At 42.0% G+C, this 21,632-nt stretch overlaps 1 protein-coding gene across 9 annotated transcripts in view; it reads right to left on the minus strand.

Moving 5' to 3' along the window:
- The window catches only part of YEATS2 (YEATS domain containing 2), an 84,309-nt gene that overhangs the window by 50,869 nt on the left and 11,808 nt on the right, over positions 1-21,632 (minus strand). For 7 of the 9 annotated variants that reach the window (XM_074264186.1, XM_074264185.1, XM_074264188.1 and 4 more), the window contains exons 2-8: positions 16,286-16,407; positions 15,503-15,600; positions 15,306-15,398; positions 13,650-13,898; positions 12,795-12,910; positions 7,719-7,880; positions 2,386-2,497 (exon numbers count right to left, since the gene is read on the minus strand). In XM_074264186.1, coding sequence (XP_074120287.1) covers positions 2,386-2,497; positions 7,719-7,880; positions 12,795-12,910; positions 13,650-13,898; positions 15,306-15,398; positions 15,503-15,600; positions 16,286-16,385 — 930 coding nt within the window. In that variant the 5' untranslated portion in view covers positions 16,386-16,407. Of the gene's footprint in view, positions 1-2,385; positions 2,498-7,718; positions 7,881-12,794; positions 12,911-13,649; positions 13,899-15,305; positions 15,399-15,502; positions 15,601-16,285; positions 16,408-21,632 lie in introns of those variants that run through there. The other 2 variants (XM_074264187.1, XM_074264190.1) reach the window with 2 other exon arrangements.

Below are 21,632 nucleotides of genomic sequence, written 5' to 3' on the forward strand. Positions count from 1 at the left end.
TAAAACTGGACAGTCCCTCTCCTCAAGGGCAGAAGCAGCAATAAGGAAGTTTGTAGGAGGGGGTGATCTGGAAGGGAAAGAGAAGGAGTTCAATTCTGGCAGAAAGTCTCAGACACCCATAACATCTAATCTGAAATGTCTAAGACAATTGGAGATGGGAGACTGGAGGCCAGGAGAGAGATCTGAAATGAAGAATCAGCAGGGAAAGGGACAAAACACCAAACAAAATGGGGCAGAAGAGGAACAGAGGGGACTCTGTAGCCTCAGATGTGGCCTGGTCAGAGAGGAAGAGGACCAGGGAAGGGGAGGGGGTCAAGAGCATCAAAGTGCAGAAAAATCAAGGGGGAAGAGCGGACAAAGGCCACAGGACTACAACATTGCGAAAATCTTTGGAGCTTTAACAAGAAGCTGGAGAGCCAGTTTTGCTGTGTGATGAAGTCAGAAGCTGGATAACGGAAAAGGATCAGAGACACTGACCGCAGACAGCCTTCTCAAGGGGAATCCAAGGCGCAGAGCCCCAGGATGGAGAAATCCTTCAGGGGGAGCCAGGAAGCTCCGGGGGAGAAACCTAAAATAAGAGAGATGGAGAGAGATGGAGAGGTACTCTGCGAGAAGATGAGATGGAACAGGTCTGGGGCAGCACAGAGGTCCACTCTGGCCAAAGGAGCGAAGGCTCTAGTTGCAAGACACAGGGATAGAGGTGGTCTCGTAATGAAATGACTATGTTGGTGAAGGAGGCTGAGGGCCTGAGGGAGAGACAAAAGAGCCTGTACAAATGGTGCATTTGTCTTTTCTCAGCCATTTGTCGTTCTTCTTCCATTAGCATGCTCAAATGCCTCCAGGATGACCACCCAAGCCGGCTCTAACAATGCTACCATGGGGGACGGGGAGTCAGCTCAGCTTCCTGGGCTCTGGCCTCTTTCTTGTTACGAGTGATCACAACTGGTTACACTCTAAAACCTCCGGGAGGAGATCTGCAACAAGGACAAGGAGTTTGGCCCAACCACCCACCCAGGTAAGACCACGCAGACATCAGTGTGTCCTGCCCAGGTCACAACATGCAGTGGGATGGACAAGCGAGAGCACCTCTCCATCTTGAGAATATGTCTGGTACAGATACTATTACAGACCCAGGGAGCAGGGCCCAGAGGGACATAGGAGGAGAAGGCACTAGACTTCCTTTAGCAAAACGAAAAGCCCCTTTAATGACTCTAGTTTCTCACAAAAGCCAAGATTGATCTTCTAACTACCAATACTGCCAACTTTCCTGCTATATTGGCAGCAAGAATGCGAGCCTCTAAAGATCTAAAGATACAAATGATTAGATGATTAGATGGGATTGTGGTGGAAACACAAAACCAATGAGGAATTCCAAAGATGAACAGTAGTCAAAGAAATCACCAAGTTAGTACCTGATAAGAAAAGAAGGAAGGGTTATGTAGGGAGGGAGGAAGATAACAGGGTTGGACAGCCAGAGTACAAGTGAAGTCAAGAAAAAGCAAGGAAGGCCTTGAGCAACTGAGGGTGAACAGTCTCACACCAAATGAGCTGGCAGAGATGAGACAGATCTATGGGAATATTGTATGACAATTAAATGATTTTTTTTTTTTTTTACAGCACCAAGTCACTATGTGTTTTTCTATTTAAAATATACTTAGTTTAAAAAAAAAAAAAAACCAAAAAACAGCATTTCAAGAAAGTCATTTAGAATATCAAGACAACTAACAATGTTCTCTACCTCTAACTTAGGAAAGACATGTCACAATGGGGCTTTACCAGAATTTTTAAGGTTGACAGGTGAGAATGTTGCAGAGAAGGAAGGAGTTCCAAAGATATACTTATTCAAAGAAAACACCCAACCTGGTCACCAAAGGAGAGAATGATTTAATAAATAACTCTAAATTTACAAAAATTTACTCAGTGGAAAACGTAAATGATACCAATATAAATATATACCAATAATATAAAAATACCAATATACCAATAATATAAAAGACCCATTTATAAGGATGAAATTATGCTACCCTCTGCATTTAGAACAATATCCTTTTCAGAGTCCTCAAAGATATACAGACATAAGCAGAAAAATGGTTGGAGCGCCTTGCCCAAGTCACATAACTTGTAGGCATTCCCTTTGGAGATAAGCTGTCTCCAACAGTTCTGTTCTTTAAGAATTTATACCAATTTTTTGGAACCATTTACCCTGCTTAATCATGGCTATCACTGAGTGGTTTTCCAGAACCCAGGTGTAGGTAGCCTATTATTGTCTTCAAGAACCTTCCACCAACCTCTTCCCACCACAACCATTTTTCTTATCGATACAGCGTATGTCTGGGAGTACAAATGATGCCCACCATCCATTACGGTATCATTATCATACAATACCTTCAGGTTATGGATGATATCTATCCGCTTGTTCTGGTTGTCCTTAAAGTGAACTTGAACTCTGACTGGAAACTCACCCCAACCTCTCCTGGTCAGGTGGAAAGGAGGCTCTCTAGAAAAAAGCAGATATGGAGATTTCACCCAGACTCTTTCCTTCTTCTTAACTCATGAAGCAAAGTAACAAAATTTTCCAATGGGAATTCTCTGGATTTTCTCTCACATTAATTCATTACTGCTGAGTTTTGCTAAACTCAGGAAATAGGGGACAAATATGGAGGCAAATGACATTTGCATTTGGCCCCTAAGTTTCACACTCCATTCTGCCCATCCCCATCTACTTTTGTCTGCTTCAGACTGGAAGAAATCAAATAAATAAAAGACATTTGGACAATCTGGAGTGGAAAGAGAGGAAAAAGTCTGAAAGAGGCAAGAAGATACTCAACAAAAATATGGAGTCCCATATAAAGAAAGGTACAATTGCCTTCCTCCCCCCAAAAATATTTGTGAACTGACTAATGAACCCTCACCAGACAGCAACCTGAAATATTTCTATTGACTTGTAAATTAAATCTTAAGCAGTTTAAAAACCGAAGTTGAAGACGACTTAGTTTTTTTAGTAGTATTTTCTCATTGGTCTTACAAGAATTTCATAAATAATGTTACAGCTAAGCTCATACTTACAATCTAAAAAACTGAAAATTCTGATCCCTAGTCATCTCTGTTCCCTTTGCCACAGTCACTACATCAGAGGAAAGGCTTGGAAGGATGAACCGAGGCCCACCTTTCGGTACTTTTCTTTATTTAAATGGGTTTCTATAGGCAAAGAGTTCTTTACCAATTAAATAATCTAACAGTATTAAGCTCTCTGCATTACGTTGGTTGTTCCTCAGACAGCAAACATGGCTTGTTACTAAAATAATATCTGATGAGAAAAATTCTGGGAAGTCCCCACTTGGGTGGGCCCTTCCTCCTTTGGTGGATTTATGGGAGGCCCAGATGAGTCACAAAGGATGGTTAGGCATGAACAAATTGGGATCTACACTTTTGGAGGGAACGCCCTTATCAATGATGTCCGATTGATTGCAATATTAGAACAACGCAAGATACGGGGAAGAATGCCTTTAAAATACAAATGTAAATTCCTTCCAAGGAAGAAGAAAACCCATCCTGGAGGTAATCCTTAGCATGAGAGAAATGTGCAATTTTGAGTTCCAGTTGAGCAGAGTCTTGTAAACATGACTGAAAGCAGAACCCCAAAGTAGTCATAGGCTCACAAGTACCAGGACAGTCAAGCAAAGGAGATGGCCTGTTACAGAGCAAACGCCAATCATCAACATTAATGTCACGACTAAAAAGGAAAACTGCCATAAGATGAAGCACCCCATATGTTTTAACAAAAAGAGCAGGACCTGAGTTGCAGAGAAGGGAAAAGAAAGGATCTTCTAGATCCAACCCACTTTCAGTTGATCAATGATGGACAGAAAAAACTACACCCAGAGAAGGAACACTGGGAAGTGAATGTAAATTGTTAGCACTACTGTCTATCTACCCAGGTTACTTACACCTTCGGAATCTAATACTTAATGTGCAACAAGAAAATGGGATTTACACACATATATTGTATCTAGGTTATACTGTAACACATTTAACATGTATGGGATTGCCTGTCATCTAGGGGAGGGAGGGGAAAATTTGGAAAAATGCATACAAGGGATAATGTTATTTAAAAATTACTCATACATATATACTGTCAAAAAAAATTTTATAATTTAAAAAAAAAAAAAAAAAAAAAAAGAAGGGATCTTCTAGGCAAGAAAAACCCATTAGGACCAGGAACAAACCAAAAACTCAGTCCTCCAAAAACAACAGAGACTCTGGGAGAAGAGGGATCCAACTGGGAACTAGAGCATGGAAGGAGTGGAGAACAATCAAGTGGAGGAAGCCCATGGGCTGGAAAAGAACCGTGACCCAGTTCCTCCAGGCCCAGCGTGGTCAGTGCTACTTGTGTCCAACATTGGGGGAGAAGTTTGGACTCAGGAATGCCCTTATGTTACAATGAAGTTTACTTGGATTTTTCAACAGTCTGCATGCATTCGCTTTATAGAGAAATAAAGATAACAGACAGGAGCCAGGCAAAGGGTTTTATACGGGAGCAATCACATCTTACCCTCTGTTGTGGAAATGAAAAGGAGGCAAGAGATGCATCAAGTGACATTACTTAAGAGAAGTTTCTTTCACAGACTTTTCAACCGAGTGTATTTATGTATGAATGAATGTCTTTATTTGACAGTAACAAGCTGGCTCATATCAATTAAGCTGTTAAATGTAAAAAGTCAGCTTCACGATATCCTCAGAACGAGTCCCTGCGGCAGCTGGGCAGGAAGGAGGCGAAGGACTGTGATCTCATTTTGGGAGAGGGCTTGTCCACGCCATTGGAAAGACCCAAGCTAAAGTCTTGCCCCTTCTTTGTGGCCTTGGGAAAGTCCCTTAGTGGAGCCTGAGATCTCAAGCTACAGACAAATGTTCTGCTGCTGAGGGAGTAGAATCCAGACCAATCATCACAAAACCGCCCCTGCAAGAGGAGGAGGTTGAGGCACAAGGAAGGGGACACAGACCACCCACCAGAAAGCAAAGACCCAGCAAACATTCCCCTCTCTGACAGCCCCTAGGAGACGGACTCAGTCGCAGAGCTGGATTGTGAACAATGCCATTAGCCTTGCACCAGGGAAATGGGTACATTCCAAGTCACAGCCCAGGAAAAAGAGACAGAATACAGAAGGCCTAAAAAATTATGAGCATGGGCGTCTATCTGGACACGAGTGTGCGTCTGCATGTCAGGGCCTCCTATGACATGGCCATGACTTCCTTGAGAAAGGACAACCAGATGAAGGCACACCAAAAGCTCTTGCCACCAGGACCCATGGTCTCAGCCACCTTGGGAGGGAGGGCTGGAGGTCAGCCAGAGTCTGGGGGACACAGAGACTCTTAGATTCGACTGCAAACTGCTGCCTTTGCCATCTGACCTACCCCGAGATCAAAGCTTCTTAATCTACTTTGGGTCCTGGACTTCTCCTGCATGGGCTGGCAAAGCCCAGGAACCTTCTCAGAACCTTGTTTTTAAATGGAAGAAACAACTGACAAAGTTCATGACTGCAATTAGAACCACCACCATCTGATCACACTGAGATCCAAAAAGCTAAAAAGCGGAAAGAGGGACGATCATCAAGTGGTCATCTCCCAGAGGGGACACTTCTGCTGCCCACCAAGCTCTGTACCTGCAGGACAGGAGTCTTCTGCCTAACTTTCCACTTCAATGGTTTACTTCTAATTATAATAGAGCTTAAAACTTTATCTCTTCTTATTTTAAGGATTACAAATAGAGATTTAGTTAAAAAAACTTTTACTAGCAGTGTTACTACTGGGCTTATATCCCAAAGAGATCTTAAAGGAGGGAAAGGGACCCACATGTGCAAAAATGTTCGTGGCAATCCTGTAGTGGCTAGAAATTGGAAACTGAATGGATGTCCATCAATTGGAGAATGGCTGAATAAATGATGGTACATGAATGTAATGGAATATTGCTTTGTAAGAAATGACCAATAGGATGATTTCAGAGAGGCCTGGGGATTAATACTAAGTGAAGTGAGCAGAACCAAAAGAACATTATACACAGCAACAACAATATTATGCAATGATCAATTCTGATGGATATGGCTCTTTTCACCAATGAGGTAATTCAAGCCAATTCCAATAGACGTGGCATGGAGAGAGCCATCTGCATCCAGAAAGAATCTACAGGAACTGAATATGGATCACAACATAATATTTTCACTTTTTTTGTTGTTGTTGTTTGCTTGCTTTTTTTTTTCCCCCCTCACTTTTCCCCTCTTTTGATCTGAATTTTCTTGTGCAGCATGATAAATGTGGAAACATGTGTAGAAGAATTGCACATGCTTAACCTATATTGAATTACTTGCTGTCTGGGAGAAGGTAAGGAAAAAAATTTGGAACATGAAATTTTGCAAAGGTGTATGTTGAAAACTATCTTTACATGTATTTTGAAAATGAAAAGCTATTCTTTAAAAAATTGACAAGAAAAAAAACAAGAGAAAGACATTGAAGGAATAAAAATAAACAATGAAGAAACAAAAAAATAATTTTTAAAAAATCCAATAAAAGTTAACTTATTTTTACTGAGAACCTGCAAGCTGAACATACTGAAACAAAAACAACTTTACAACAGTTGGGAATTAAGAAAAATGCTGACACAATTATTACTTAAAACTATTTTCACAAACTAATTTTTTTTTTTTTTTTTTTTTTTTTTTTTTTTTTTTTTTAGCACAAATGAGATAGGAGAAAGGATCTGCTTAACTGCTAGGATCTCAGACATTTATCAAAGCGACTTCTTCAGCACAAAAAGAACAGACACAAGTTCTCTCCCAAAAGCAAACCATCTCTTCAAGTCACCCAAGGCCAGTTTTGTAAGAGTTCTGGTATGAACAGCTAATGAACCATACAAGACTTGGTAACAAAACTCTTCAGGAAAGAACACTGCTCCCTGAGAGAAGATGACAAGGGGACATTGGCACAAGAGCACCTCTTAGTCAGCAGCAGCGTCACTGCCATACAGACCTGGGGCCTAGTGTAAAGTCAACTACAGAGGCAAGGACAGATTAGGCCTGGGCACTGCCCCAGAGAGAAAGCCTTCCTCTTCCACCTCCCCCCAGGTACTGGGCCCTGTGGCAAAGCCCACATCACACTGCCCTAGTTACAATTCTACTACTTATGGTAAAGTATTTGGCAAAAATAGGGAACTGAAACCATTAAAATGGCAAAGAATTTGATCCCAGAGTTTTGCTTATAAGGTCAGACATTATGGTCACCTTGTCCATGTCAAGTTAATAGGAGAAAGACCTCTACAACAGGCACCAAATTCTAACCCCAGCTCTCTTTACTTAATTACTTAGCCTTTCTCTGCCTCAGTTTCTTTACCTATAAAAAAAGGTTTGGTTAGATGAGCTTTCAAGTCCCCTCTACTTCTGCAATTTTATGAAATTTTAATGCTTCATTAAATAAGATATCTTCCATTTGCTATCAGCCACTCTGCTTGTTTTCCACATCATCAGCACTCCCATCATCCTCCTGTTCCAAGAATCCTCTGTTAATCCCCACCCCCATACACACCAGCTTCCTTCGGATATTGTCTTTCCCCAGGAGACTGTAAGTTCCTCAAGAACAGGGACTGCCTTTTCTCCAGGGCTTAACCCAATTCTTGGGCCATTAAAAGTATTTAATTAATGTTTATTGTATGACATCCCAAGTTTACTTACCGAACTTCCACAAGGTCATTTGGTTTATAGCTGGGATGGAGAAAGAACCAAACTTTCTTTACAAAGTGATTGATGCTAGGCTCCCTTCGGGAGCCCCGGACATACACCATCCATTTATGAGTTGACTGATCATTTTCTTCTCTCTTATCAGGGGGAATGTACCTGGTGGGAAAAAAAAATATTGAATTCATTTTTAATTTTCAGAAAACACGATCAAAATGGCTGCTTCTCAGTCACTTTGAGGAATGTTTGAAGTTCAAGAATCTTCTAAAGCTACATCAATAGAATAAACATAATAAAACTCATTTAATTTCTTCTTTCCAGAAAGAAGTCTGGATGTCTACAGAACAAGCTTACATTTAAAGTTAAACAAAAGCGTCAGCATGTATTTTCAGTTAATAAAAAACAAAACAAAAAAAATCCAATAAATTGCTTTGCTGCCAGGGATCCCGGTGTAATAAAATTAATGGTTATCCTTTATTATGGAATGGACAACTACCAACCACTAGCTAAATCTCATCCAGACCTTGCTCCTTTCCATTCTCAGGGTACCATGATACCAAAACAACAATAGTAACTAACATTCCTATAGTGCTTTAAGAGTTACAAAGTATTTTAGATACTTTGTTATCTTATTTGTTATCTTATTGTTATCTTATTTGTTATCTTATTTGATGCTCATGACAACCTTGTGACTTAAATTCCATTGTTATCTCCATTTTATAAGAGGAAACTGAGGTGGAAAGGCCCACTGACTTGTCTGGGATCACCCAGCTTACTTTAAGGAGGCAAGAAGATCCAAACCAAGAAGGGCCTGGAGTCAGGACAAGCCAGGTTCAATCCCAGCAATGTAACCCTGGCAAGTCATTTAACTTCTGCCTCGGTTTCCTCAATTGTAAAATACAGAGTTGTTGTGAAGATCAGATGAGCTAAGTGCTTAATATAGTTCCTCGCACACAGTAGGCATTTAATAAATGTTGGTCTCTCTCCTTTTCGATCCTGACCCCATATCTCACACTGCCTCAATTTCTATCACACAGGTCTTCTTTGGTCTTCCTAAGCAGAACGAAGAGCCTACCAATGGAAGGATTAAAAAAGTTAAAAGGCTCGGAACCCTGACGTTGGCCAACAAATCAAAATTTCAAGAGACACTACATAAGTACCAAAGGATGAGCTAACCTAGAACACAGGCAGTCTGCTGAAAATAGGATCTCTTCAAAAGGAAAAATGTATAAGTAAATGGAAAATTAATTATATAGAACTTACTGCATTAGTCTTGGGGAAGCTAGGTAACGCACAGATTAACCACTGCCCTGAAATCAGGAGGAGCCGAGTTCAAATATGACTCCAGACACTTAATACTTCTTAGCTTTGTGACCTTGGGCAAGTCAATCCCAAATTGCCTTGCAAAAATAACCAAAAAACTCCCACTAATCTATTTGGGAGGAAACAGTATTTTTCCCCCCAAAAAAAACCAATTAGGGTGCAAGAACTTAAAACATATATTTTCTTTGTGATGTTGATCAGGAGGCATCCAGGGGAGCCAAGTGTGGAGCCCATCAGGAAAGCAAGAAGTTGATGGACAATGTCCTTGAAAGTGCTACCAAAGAAGCCGGCCTTTCTATACCCTTCCACCTTTTCAGTTCTCAATTTCTGTCCTCACTGTTCAGCACAGACAGATGTCCCACTGGATACTCCTGAGGCATGTGCGTGTTTTAAATTCTCAGGGCAAGGACTGTTTCATTTTCATATCACATTGTGCCTGGCACATGGAAGGTGCTTAATAGTTGTTTACTCATTGACTGAAAAACAATTTATAAACGTTAAGGCATTATTTTATTTTTAATTTGATCTTGGGGGGGTAATTAAACATTACTGTCAATAAAAGGGTCATTAATTAAGGCTTAGTAATCTTTTGTTAAGGAGAGATTTTTGTCATGCTTTCTGTTGTAACAGAATTTTACTTTTATTGGTTTTTTTCTACTTGCCTTGTTTTCCTCAATAACAACAATTCCTTATTCATGTGACAATTTTAATAACTTATATTGTCAAGGGCATCCTCCTCCTCCAGGTCCTAGGTTCACACCCTCAGTGTTACCTTTAGTTTCTCGCCCTCATTCACCCTCCATATTCAACCAGTTATCAGATCTTGTTTTTTCTATCTCCACAGCCTCTTCCTCATAGCCAACCTCATCTGTCCACAAACACAGCCGCCATTCTCCCTCTAGCCCACAACTTGACTAACACTCAACTCTCTGATGGGAGTCTGGTCCCCCATCAATCCATCTCCACACTGAAGCCAAAAGGATTTTCCTAAGTCCTAATTCTGACTGGCTTGCATTCTCTCCACTTTTATTCTGTTGCACCCTATATCTCCAGGATTAAACTGCCCAAATCTTTAAGCTTTTCTCGGCCTTTCTCATTTTTTTTTATATTTCCTTCCTTTCCACACTCACCCATCCCACAGTGGGCCCTACCTGCGGGTCTCCGCTGTAATACTCCGGCCTTGGCACTGGCGCTGCCACAATGGATGGCTGGGCAGGGACACTGGCCCTCCTTGATTGTTAGAATCCCTGGCTCCCAGTTCCATGGGAAGCCTCTCCCTGCCCCCCAAGATGACGGATGGTCACTTTCCATCTCCTGGGGCCTTATCTCACGCAGTTGTCCATGACTGACTTACTGTCTACCCTCATAGGACAGCTCCTTAGTGAGCCCCTTTCTCTGTGGCCCAGTTACCCAGCTCCAAGGAGTTAGAAGGGACTGTGGAGGTCATTTTAGTTTATCTCAAGGATAATTGAAGAATTTGCCTGGGGCAGTTTGGAGTTTGGGAGGGCTCAATCTATCTCCACAGTCATCATGTTATCAGAGAATGATTTGTGAACTTATCTAACCCATTGAACTTGGCAGATCTGGGCCACAAGGGCAGTACAGCATGAGATCATCCTGTTCTGGAATCATTCTTTCCCCCTAGAGAAGGTCAGCCCCATAGCCTGAGGGTGTAACCCTGAGCTCCAAACAGAAAAATAATCTATAAGTGAGGAGTGATCCTCAGGAGCTGCAACAAATACTTATAGGCCTTACCTAGGGCTCTACCTGAGGGAGCAGACTGGGGAGCAGGGCCCAGAGTCCTGCCAAATTGATGCCCACACACCACGTGGTCACAGCAAGAACACACCAGATTTATCTGGCAGTTCTCAGGGATGAGCATCCCTCGAGTTCCCTCCCCCCAAGACAAGTCTTCATGAGGGAGAAATCTGGGTTCCTGGCAATTATATAAGGAAGCACCATGTGAGAATTAAATCAAGCACCTACTTGCTTCCATGTTGTTTTCCTTACACTTGGATATTAGCATCTCATTCATGAGCAAAAGCCACTAAGTTGGAAGTTTAAGTTCTATGAAAAAAGTAAAGCCCAAGACAGAAAGTCTGCTCTGCTACCCTCCCAACAAGATCAGGGACAGAAGCTTGTCTCCATAATAACAGGCATTTGAGTGGTTAAAGCTGTTAAATAAGTAGATTCCTATTTTGTCGTGAAAGTTTTGTCACTGGATTCTGGATCTTCTTCAACAAATCCAATAAAATTCAAAAAGTAGCTCTTAAACACCTGCAACATCTAAGGGTCTTTTTTTATTTGTTTGTTTTGCTGAGACAATTGGGGTTAAGTGACTTGCCCAGGGTCACACAGCCAGAAAGTGTTAAGCATCTGTGGTTCTTTTTGACTTCAGGGCTGGTGCTCTATCCACTGACATTTAATGATAGGCACCCACTGGTGTTATAAATCCCTCAACAAAATGATTCTTGTCCTCAAGGAACACACCCCCTGGGGAAGGGAGGAATCCAACACAGAGGGAAAGAAGCAAATATAAAACTTTGAAGTCTAAGTCCAAGAGGGATCAGCAGGGCTATGCTTTGGAGAATGCCAGGGGTTTCCAAGACAGCAGACATGAGGAAGAAGTGCATTCAAAGCAGGTAATCTTAACTTCAAGGTTAGGCTGGTCACCTCATGTGAGATCATGGTCAGCAGAGCTAGCTGCTCCTTAGAATTTTTGCCAAAGTTTAGCCTGAGATGTGGCATTGTGGAAATCCCAATCCAGAGATTGCATTTCAATAAAGTCAAAATAAATAGCTTGCTGATTCTGGTAAATTACCCAACCTCTGTGTTTCAATTCTGCATCTTTAAAATAGGAAGGTGGAGGTAGATCAGTCTGGTCTCTGAGGTTCCCATCAGCCCACAGGTATCAGAAACACACAAGATACGGAATACCCACAGCGTCATCACTTCCACTAGCTCCTTTTATAGGTGAGCCAGCCGAGGTCTGGTAGGATTGAGGGACACGTCGGGTAGCAGAGCCACAAGCCCGTGCAGACCACTGAAGGGCACAGTCAGCCCTCTGCTCACTCTCCTGAGTTCCCTCATACTAGTACCACCCAATTTTTGGCCATCACTGGCATCATGCCCCTTATGTGGAGGACTCAGGTTTCACAAAGCATTTTCTTCTCAGCAACCCTGGGAACCAGCAAGTATAAGAGCCTTCGTCCCTCTTTATAGGAAACAGGTTCAGAGAGAGCTGATCATTCACCTGGTCACTCTCAACACCAGAATTCTAACTCACATCACTCATATTCACTGACCTGGGCAACCCTAGCTTTCTATTTCTCATTATCTCTGAAATGTGCTGCATTGGTAAAATGAGGAGACATTGTCTGTGGGGAAACAAGCAGATGTTCCTGATCCTGGTTTAAACTGTTGAGCGACCCATGGCTATCAGGTCAATTGGTCACTCACAGATAGGAGGGAATCTCTGTTATCCCCTTCACTTTGTGACTCAGAATACAGAATATACAGAATACAGAAATGTTTTCAGCATATAAGTAAATGTTATGCGTTATGTCATTTTTTCCCCCACTATCTAGTAAATAAATAAGTCTGTCTCCGTGTTTGTAAAACAAAGGGGATGTCAATCCAGCTCTACCTTTCCACAACAGTGATCTCATTGTTTCTATTCCAGTCTTAGGAAATGCAAACTAAAGACTTAAAAAGGGAGTGGAAACAAACCGGATCCTGCAGCATACTCACTTTGACACATTGCCAACTACAATGGTTTTCTTCACAAAAAGTCTTGAAACATCTTCTGAAGCAAGATCTGAATTCTGTAGGTTTGTTTTCCGAGAGCTTGTTCCCCCACTGGAGTCCTGAAAGAACCCACAACAGTAGCTATTAAGAGATGTCCAACCTCATCAGGAAGCGCAGGAGCACTGAAGAGGTACAACCAAAAACTAGGAGTATGGGAGTAAACATTTTCCCACTAATTACAAGAGAAGGCAACCTTTCGTTTTTCCAAAAATAAAAAATTGTTTAAAGTAAAATTTGTTAGGTATCCAGGTCTTATCAATCTTTGCCTACAGCAGGTCTACACAATGCCCTCTACCTAAAAAATCACTCAGTAATCGAAGATGTCACCAAATTCAAGTTTGTCATTTAGAAGAGAAAAACAAACTTTGCCATCTTGATTCCCCTCCCCCTCCAAGCTGATTGCAAGGATTCATTGGGATCATTTACACAAAAATACTTTGCAAACTATTCAGTGCAGGGTAAGGTCTGACCCCACCCAAATCCTTAACAGGACTCCCCCAAAATGCCAGCTCAAGCTAGCCCACGAGCAGTCACCTTGGGCTAGAGCCCCACACTGGGCTGGCACATGTCTTAGTCCCACACACTAGGCCTACATCAAAGTCACTCAAGGGGCTTGGGTCTTTGGACACGAGGGGCACTCCCTCATTAGCTCCAGGACTCTCTGTAAATCTATTAAAAGAAACAACATCTCGCACAATGTGATTCCTAGAAATTCTAGAAAAGGACTGCCAAAATCATCCATCATTGCCCTACTCTTTTGTCCCCCATCCCTCTTTTTCATCTTAAACTTAAGCTTACCCGACCAGTATTTCTGGCCAGTCTCTGAGGCTCTACATTATTGGACAATCGTTCGTCCAGATCCACGTTGCTGCTATTGTCTTTGTCCGACAAGAAGTCATTGTGCTGAGATAAAGAATCACTTTCTGAATAGTTAAGAGATGGTGTTTCTGATCTCTGATTAGCAGGAGATGATGACCTTGATGGCGATTCCAAAAACTTCTTGATGGCAGGATGATTAAAAACCATGGCGTCGCAAGTCTTTGATCCCTGTAAAAGCAAAAAAAAAAAAACAAAAAACACAAAACCCACCGACTTTTAACAAAGATAGAGAAAGTAAATACGTTTTAAAACATCTTCAGCAGCACAGGAACAAATTTAACCCATTTTAATAAAACCTGGCAGCATTAAGCAGAAAGAAATGGAAACATTAATAATAGAAAATTTCCTTGCAATCATGAGTTCCACAGTTACATTAAAATCTTTGTTTACAAATTTCTAACTACTGGCTAGCTCTTCATGCTGTCAGCTGGAGTTAAGGGACTAAGCCAAAGTTAGGCGTCGTTTGAACGTAAAATTATAATTCTGATGCACAGAAAATTGACTGGATTGTTAACCTGTGGTTTCTTCAAGGCAACATCCTCTGTATTCAAGGTCATCTTGAATAAACCAGACCTGGAGGTTGCCAGTCAGTGCCCTTCTGAAAAATCCACAAGAAATCACTCTCATTCTGAACTTTCCCCCATCCCCGGAGGCCACTCTTGTACTGGCATTGGGAAGAAGCAGGCAAATTAATGTTTTTCTTAACTGAAATAAAGCTGGTTTTCCTTAACACAAATATGAGGACATTTAGATAATCAAAATGACAATCTAGAAGAAACACTTCTCTTTCAGTGGAATCCTGTTTCCTTGGCAACAAACTCATAAAAATAAAATCTCCATAAATAGGTTTAGAAAAAAAAAGAAGGAAAGAAAGAAAAGGAGGGGAGAGTTAGGATTTCACAATATCAAAGTTTCCAGAACACTGTGGGAGCCAGAGATTCTCGTTTTATCTGCTTATTTGTCAAAAACAAACTGAAGGCTTACAAACAGGGCCGAGCTGTCAGAACCAAAGCTGTCACTCCCCAGCAGTCTAATGGCAATCAAGCAAACACTTGTTTTCGTGGCAAATGTTCTTACAAATCCCACTAAGATCTCCCAGGAGAGAAATGAAAAGGAGAGATCCAATACAGGGGAGATTGGAGGTGAAGGCTTAGGATTTGGACGCATATGTCTCCCCTTCTTTTAAAGGCTGGGATGCAGTCTGAGTGCACATTCACCAAGTCAGGAGAAAGATTAAAGAGAAAAGAGGCCTCTCTGAATACTCTCTTCTCCAAAAGGGCCGTTCTTAATTTTGTGTCTCCATACTAAGCACAACAATTTACAGAGACCAGTGCAGAACGAGCGGCTGTTGAATGAAGGTGTGGCTGGAGACTGAGCCAAGCTTTTCCTGGGTCTCCCCAGCACTCAGCCCATGGCCTGGTAGACAGTGAGAGCTGATGGTGGCAAGTAAGGCTCAGCTCCCCTCAAGTGACCAAAAGCCCCCAATTTTAAAAGTCAAAACAACGACATAATCCAAGGAAGGCCAGAAGGCGGCACTCAAAGGTCCTCTGGGTGGGGTGGGGGCAGCGCGTTTACCTCAGAGGCTTTGAAAAGACCAGCAGAAGCGTAGTAGTTTGCCACGATGCAAGCACGAAGTTTATCCATCATTCTCCGAGCCTCAATCAGTCGCTAAAAATAAATTTAAAACGTTTATTCCTTTAGAAAGAGCAACAGAGTTAAAGGATGTTGAACTTTCCAATCCACCCCTGATGAAAAGCACTCTTGCTTTATACCTGATCTATGACTTCAATTTCATGCTCCTTGTTTTTCATTTCGACAGCAAACTGCTCCTTAATAATAGTTTCAATCTTCTGCACGGCAGCGTCTCGAGCTGTCCACAGAACAAAACCAGAACAACAGTTAAACAATTCTGGTTTCTCAAAGCCTCCCTGGATCCAACTCTAAAAGCACCAAGAAGGCGGCTCTGCTGGAAACCTTTCTTAGTATCACCCAAGAAGAGGAAAGCACGTCTTTGTGGACAAGGGGAGACCCACAGGTCAGCTTTTGGTGGTTACACTGACATCCTTGGGCAGATTTTCCTTTTGGACAGAATTTTCTTTTTTAAATGCAGCTAGGATTGTTTTTGTTTGAACTTGGATTTAGAAGACAGTGAGTGTTCCAAGTACCTAAATTCTGCCAGTTCAATGATTTTACTAATCTGCTTCATTTAACAATCCTTTCTCTCCCTTATAAAAGTATCTTGGGATGTCAGCTTTTAAATCAAATTAAGATAAGTTATTTTGTGAGTTGGGGAAGCAAATTTTGCAGTATTAGTTCAGATATTATGTAAGCTGGGATGATACAGAACTGAGTTGAGAGCATTAGTCTAAATCAGCTGTTCTCAATCAGATGCATAATCTTATCCAAGTTAATCTTTCAGGGCCTCAGCATCCTCCCTCAGTAAAAAGTAGGAAGGGCCTGGAGACTATTGGCTAAGGTCCATTTCTATTAGGATTTCAGGACTACAGTGCCTTAGAAGCCAAACAGCCCCTGCTTTGATGCCCCGAGAGCTCTACCTGAGTCTTCCATGGCTTTATGTCGTTTGTTTGGGGGCGCCACAGAAATCTCTTCGTAGTCAGGGTCATTTTCTTTGAGGGTTCGTTTGATCCCCGACATGACGACCCGCAGCAGCTCCTTGCTGAGGGAGAAGGGAAAAGATTGCCTTTCAGAATACTCCCAGGAGGACCGCCAAACCACAGGCTCCCCAGTTTGTACTTTGACAGAAGCTCCACATTCCCTGCCCTCCATGAGGGTCTCCAGGGAGTCCTCAGCTTGTCAAAGACTACTCCCCCCATTACACAGTCTCATGCTGTTCCAGTTGGTGCTCAGACCCCGCAAAGGACAAAAAGTGGGCAGTATAGACAAGCCCACCTCTGCCTTACAATCAAGAGGAACAGATTCCATTTTTCATAATTCCAGCCTTCAGAAGAAATTCTCTTCTGAACTTGGGAATGCCAGGAAAAAGAGCAAAAAGGGAGAAAGAGAACAGAATCAGGATAGGGGGAAAAGGCAAGCATTCCGGGATTCCATAAAGGTGTTAATATAATATCCATTTGCTTTTCACTAAACACTTAGATGTCTAGTAATAAGTGGCTCCTAGAACTAGCCCCCAGTGAACATGAAAAATTCAGAAGTGGAAAACATATAAGAAGAATCTGAGCCATGTAACAAAAAAAGATATGAATAAAATCTATTATTATTATTATTTTTTTTAAAGAGGATCAGAGATCAGGAAATTTGGTATACTAGGTCTAGTTTGTCATTAACAAACAGTGTGAGCCTTCTCTTCTTGGGAGCTCAGTTTCTTCATTTATAAGATAAAGATGTAGGACCAAACCAGTGGTACTTAACTTTGATTCCATAAAATTGATTTTAAAAATTATTTTGATAACTATTTCAAAATAATTGGTTTCTTGTGTAATCCTATGTATTTTATATATTTAAAAATATTACTCTGGGCCAGAGGTGGGAGAGAAAATATTAAATTATATATAAACATAAAAAAAATTAGAATAATTATTGAAAACAGAATGTAAGCTCCTTGAAGGTAGGAGCCGACTGGCTTGCCAGTATTTGTATCCTCAATGCTTAGCACAGAGGCTGACAGAGAGTACGAATGTTTACATCTATCTAACCATCCCCTACCCTATCCCTGTGACAAAGGTCAGCTTCACCTGCCTGCCAGACTGAGTTCTCAGACTTGTGATGTCCATTATGTGTATTTCATTACTCAACAAAAAAGATTATGGCAAGTTTCCCGATCCTCTGGCAAACTGAAGGTGCACTATATCCACAGCATTTGTCTAATCTACCAAACACACCAAAATGCTTTAGGAAAATCAGAGAAGAAACTCTGGGAGGAGGCAGCTGAGAAGTAACCTTAGCTGGGTAGGGAAGACAATTACAGTTCCTACAAGTTTAACCACGAATGGTCATCCAGTCTTATCTGAAGTGGGAAATCCTCACTTCCCAAAGCAGATTAGTTCACAGAGGAATAGTTTACATTGTTAGGAAATTTTCCCTCGCATAAAGTAAGTCTTCCTCACGGAGCTTCAGCCCATTTTGCCCTCTGGGGTCAAGAAACCACCTAATCCCTCTTCTACAAAAAGAAGACCACAATCTCAATCTTTTTTTCTCCAAACTCAACAAGAACAGAAGCTGGGAGGGAGCCTCAGCTCTAGCCTTAGCCTGCAGTGCAATAACCACAAGGACCTGGAGTTTGGACACTGTGTACAAGCACATCTTAAAAAGCTAACAGAGCCCAGAAGCAGTCTACAGAAATTCAACCACACACAAGCCAAGAGACATAAACCAAGCAGGATTGTGCAGGCCCAAAGGGCAGTGAACAGACTTCTCTCTGGGTCACCACACTCTGTTAGCACTAAAAACTCATATGCCTTCAGACCAGGCTGTGAAAGCAGCAAAGACAAAAAAAAAAACACCCCAAAAGCTCAGGTCAGCCAGACACCTCCCTAGAAATAGGTGGAGCCCAACACTAACAGTAAGTCCAAAGTCAATAAGAAGCCTGGAAGAAAAAAAAACATCATCATGAAAAGTGATGAAGATAACAAGGAAGCTCAAGATACAAACACATTAGACAAAGACTTGAAATAATTTACAAGAAAATCCTCAAAGAAAAATGCAATTTAGACACATGCCAACAAGAATTCCTTAAAAAAAAAAAAAAAAAAAGCTTAGGTTTTTGTTTTTAAAGAGTAAGAAATTATTTTAAATATCAAATAAAAATAGTGGAATTAACACTGGGAAAAGAAATAAGAATAATGCAAGAACACTATAAAAACAGCTTGGCAAAAGAGTACAAAAATAAAATATTTTATCCATTCTAAGCTCTTCCTCTCTTTGAAAGGAAAGGATGCTCAAGTGTTCTCCCACCTTCTTACTTGTAGACCCAGGGTGGAAGGCTTCTTACGCATTAATAATGAGTCACTGATTGATACAAAGGACTGGAGATTAATTAACTTATATGTTGGAGTACAGACTGTTCTCCCTTTACACAGACCATTCTGCAGACTTTTATCTATTGCAAATTTGCCAGGAGCTTGAGAAGGAAGGAGGAAAGGGGCCCAGGACCATAGCACCTGGCAGCCCACAGTTCAAGGACACAGGGGCCGGGCCAGAAAAGCAAAAGCAGGATCTTACAGCAAGCGCATCTCTCTTCTGCTTTCACTTAGGGGTCTTCTGGTGGGATATGGGAGGCTGAGCAGGCAGAGAGCAGAGTAAAAAGTTAACAGGAGCTTTTGGAAAATGTCTTTTAGAATTCTTTAAGTGGAGTGGAGTTAAATTTGTGTTACACCCCTAGCAGGAGCAGTCTATTCTATCGGGCCCAATTTTTCATACAAGACCACCATGGAAAACAGCTTCCTGAGGGGAAGCAAGGTTAGGCTGTTGTCTTTAAGAGGACCAAATGACATCACCCGACCGGGGACAGCAGGGATAACATCATCTGGACAGAGCAAGGGGGCCAGGGCCCAGAGTCAAGAGGAGCTGAATGCAAAGGCAGCTCCAGAGGCTCCTTCCTTGTGGACCTCAGGGCAGAGGGCAGTCCCAGCAGCCAAATGGGATGGGATCAGCATTTAACACAGGGCCTGGCCCACAGAACGCAGAGGCTCCCCAATGCTGGGCCCTCTGCTCCCCTTCTGCACACCCCAACTCCATGGCAAGAAGCGGAAGGCCCTCTGAAGACAACTGGATGTCAAACATCCCAGAGGTCCTAATGGAGTTGGCCCAGTGAAGTGGGGGGAGGAGGCAGGTATGGCCTGATCACTGGGACAGCCTCTGGAGGCAGAAATGGATTGGAGAAGTCTGAAAGAGAGACCAGTGCAATCACCTCAGTGAAAGGGGGAGGAAATGGCCAGATCAGTGAGAAAAAGGAAGGAGAACTGACAAAAACAAGATGCTCAGAGCTAAGCCACAGCCTGGAACTCAAGAGAACAAGTCATCTAGCTGCTGTTGCCTGTGGGGAAGCACAGAGATAGTTACTGTAAACAGTCGCTAAGAAGCCCTTAGAAACATGAGCAAAGCCCAACCGCACTTAAAAAGCAGGCAGTGAACACTCTCACCCCAAACACCTTATTCCCCATGTAGTCGCTGGCTACGCTGGAGACTCAGAGGGCAATGTCCTGGGGCCATGCTTAGAGTCAATGTCTAATAACCTGTAGCCTCCTCTGCCATCTTATAATATGCTCTTGACTTGAAAGATAGCCTGGCACCCCAGTCTCACTGGAACCCCAGAAGTGGGGCAATCCTGCACCAACGCTGGCCCACCAACGTCCACCTACACCGCCTGTAGGGGAGAACTCCCAGGAAGCCAATTCAACCACCACCCGCTTCTAAAACTGGCCCCCTTCTTCACTCCTATTTGCCTTAGAGCAGCCTTTTATTTTATCAAAATTGGATCCTCGGTAGGAAATCTGAAAGTCGGTTATGGAGAGATGCACACTTCATTTGACCCATCATCTCACCAACGTGGGATGAGTCTACAGGTTGTACCCCCATGCATTCTCATTCCATACTATTCTTGTCCATACAAGACAGTAAAAATTCAATTATAAGTACCTGTGTTGGATTTACAATAGTACCAATTACACTAAGCACCAAACCTGGGTCTGTTTCTTTGAAGCATCTCTGTTAATGGTTTTTACCCTCCCTATCATGATGAAAGCAAAGATTTATTGCTATTTCTACCCTATCAAAAGCCTCTCTCAGCTTAGATTCCTAATGTAATGATGAGTTCTTCCTCACCTACCTCTCACCAGTTGTGACTTCCTGCTGGCCTCTGCCAGCCCAAATCCCTGCTTCTTTTCACATAATGAAAACCCGGCTTTTGACACTTGTCCTACCCCTGAGCTGAAACTGCTGTCCCTCAGCAAATACAATCCTTGTATTTTGTATGTATGTCTCTCAGGTGGGAGAGCTGACCTACCCAACTCAAAGGCCGAAGCATGGTCCTGTTCTCTTGTGAGGGTCCTGACTGTCCCTCCCCAGGGCATTCTTCTCCCTTAATTTTGGTGTCACCCTCAGTCTCCTCCTTCTCAATCTTCTTTACTGGATAATCAGCCACACCCTCTGAATTGGTATCCTTCCACATCTCTAAGGGCTTTTCTGCTCCCAAGAGTATCATCTCCATGGTGATGAATCACCTAAATGATCTACTCATCTTTTTCCGGAACTTCAGTTCAAAGATGACATCAACTGCCTCCTGGACATCTCTTTCTGAGGAATCTGTCCTGAAGGAATTTGAAATACAACCTTCATATCCCCCTAAAACTTGCCTCTCTTCTCCAAAAAACAGCTTTATTTCTGTTAAGGCACAACATCTTCCCATGCAAACATCTATCCTCAGAATTCTCCAGGTCACTTCCTTCTCCTCACCACCTCCACCCCAAAATTCCAATCAGCTGTCAAGTCTTATTAATCCTACCCTTACACTCTTCTCTCCATTCCCACAGCTGTTTCAGATCCTTATTTACCTACAGTACAGCACCAGTCTCCTAATAGGTCTCCATTCTTCTCTCCAATCCATTATCCAAAGTGCTGCTAAAATAATATTCCTTTAGGAATTTTAACAATAAAAATAATGAAATAAATAAATAAAATAATAATAAAATTATTATTTTACTTTAGTCTACTCAAAAATCTTCAATGGCTCTTGTTTAACTAACTCCAGGCTAAAATACATCCATGGCCTCCATTACCTGGATCTCATCTATCTTCCTAGGTTTATTTTTTATTATTCCCTTTCAAGAACATTCCAGACAAACTCCAGGCATTTCCCAAACTCAGCATTATCTCCTCCCGTGTGCTAACAATCAGGAAGGCTAAGTCTTAGGATGAGTTGTTGGG

The sequence above is a fragment of the Sminthopsis crassicaudata genome, chromosome 4 (assembly GCF_048593235.1).
Source record: "Sminthopsis crassicaudata isolate SCR6 chromosome 4, ASM4859323v1, whole genome shotgun sequence".
In the NCBI taxonomy this organism is placed as follows: Eukaryota; Metazoa; Chordata; class Mammalia; order Dasyuromorphia; family Dasyuridae; genus Sminthopsis; species Sminthopsis crassicaudata.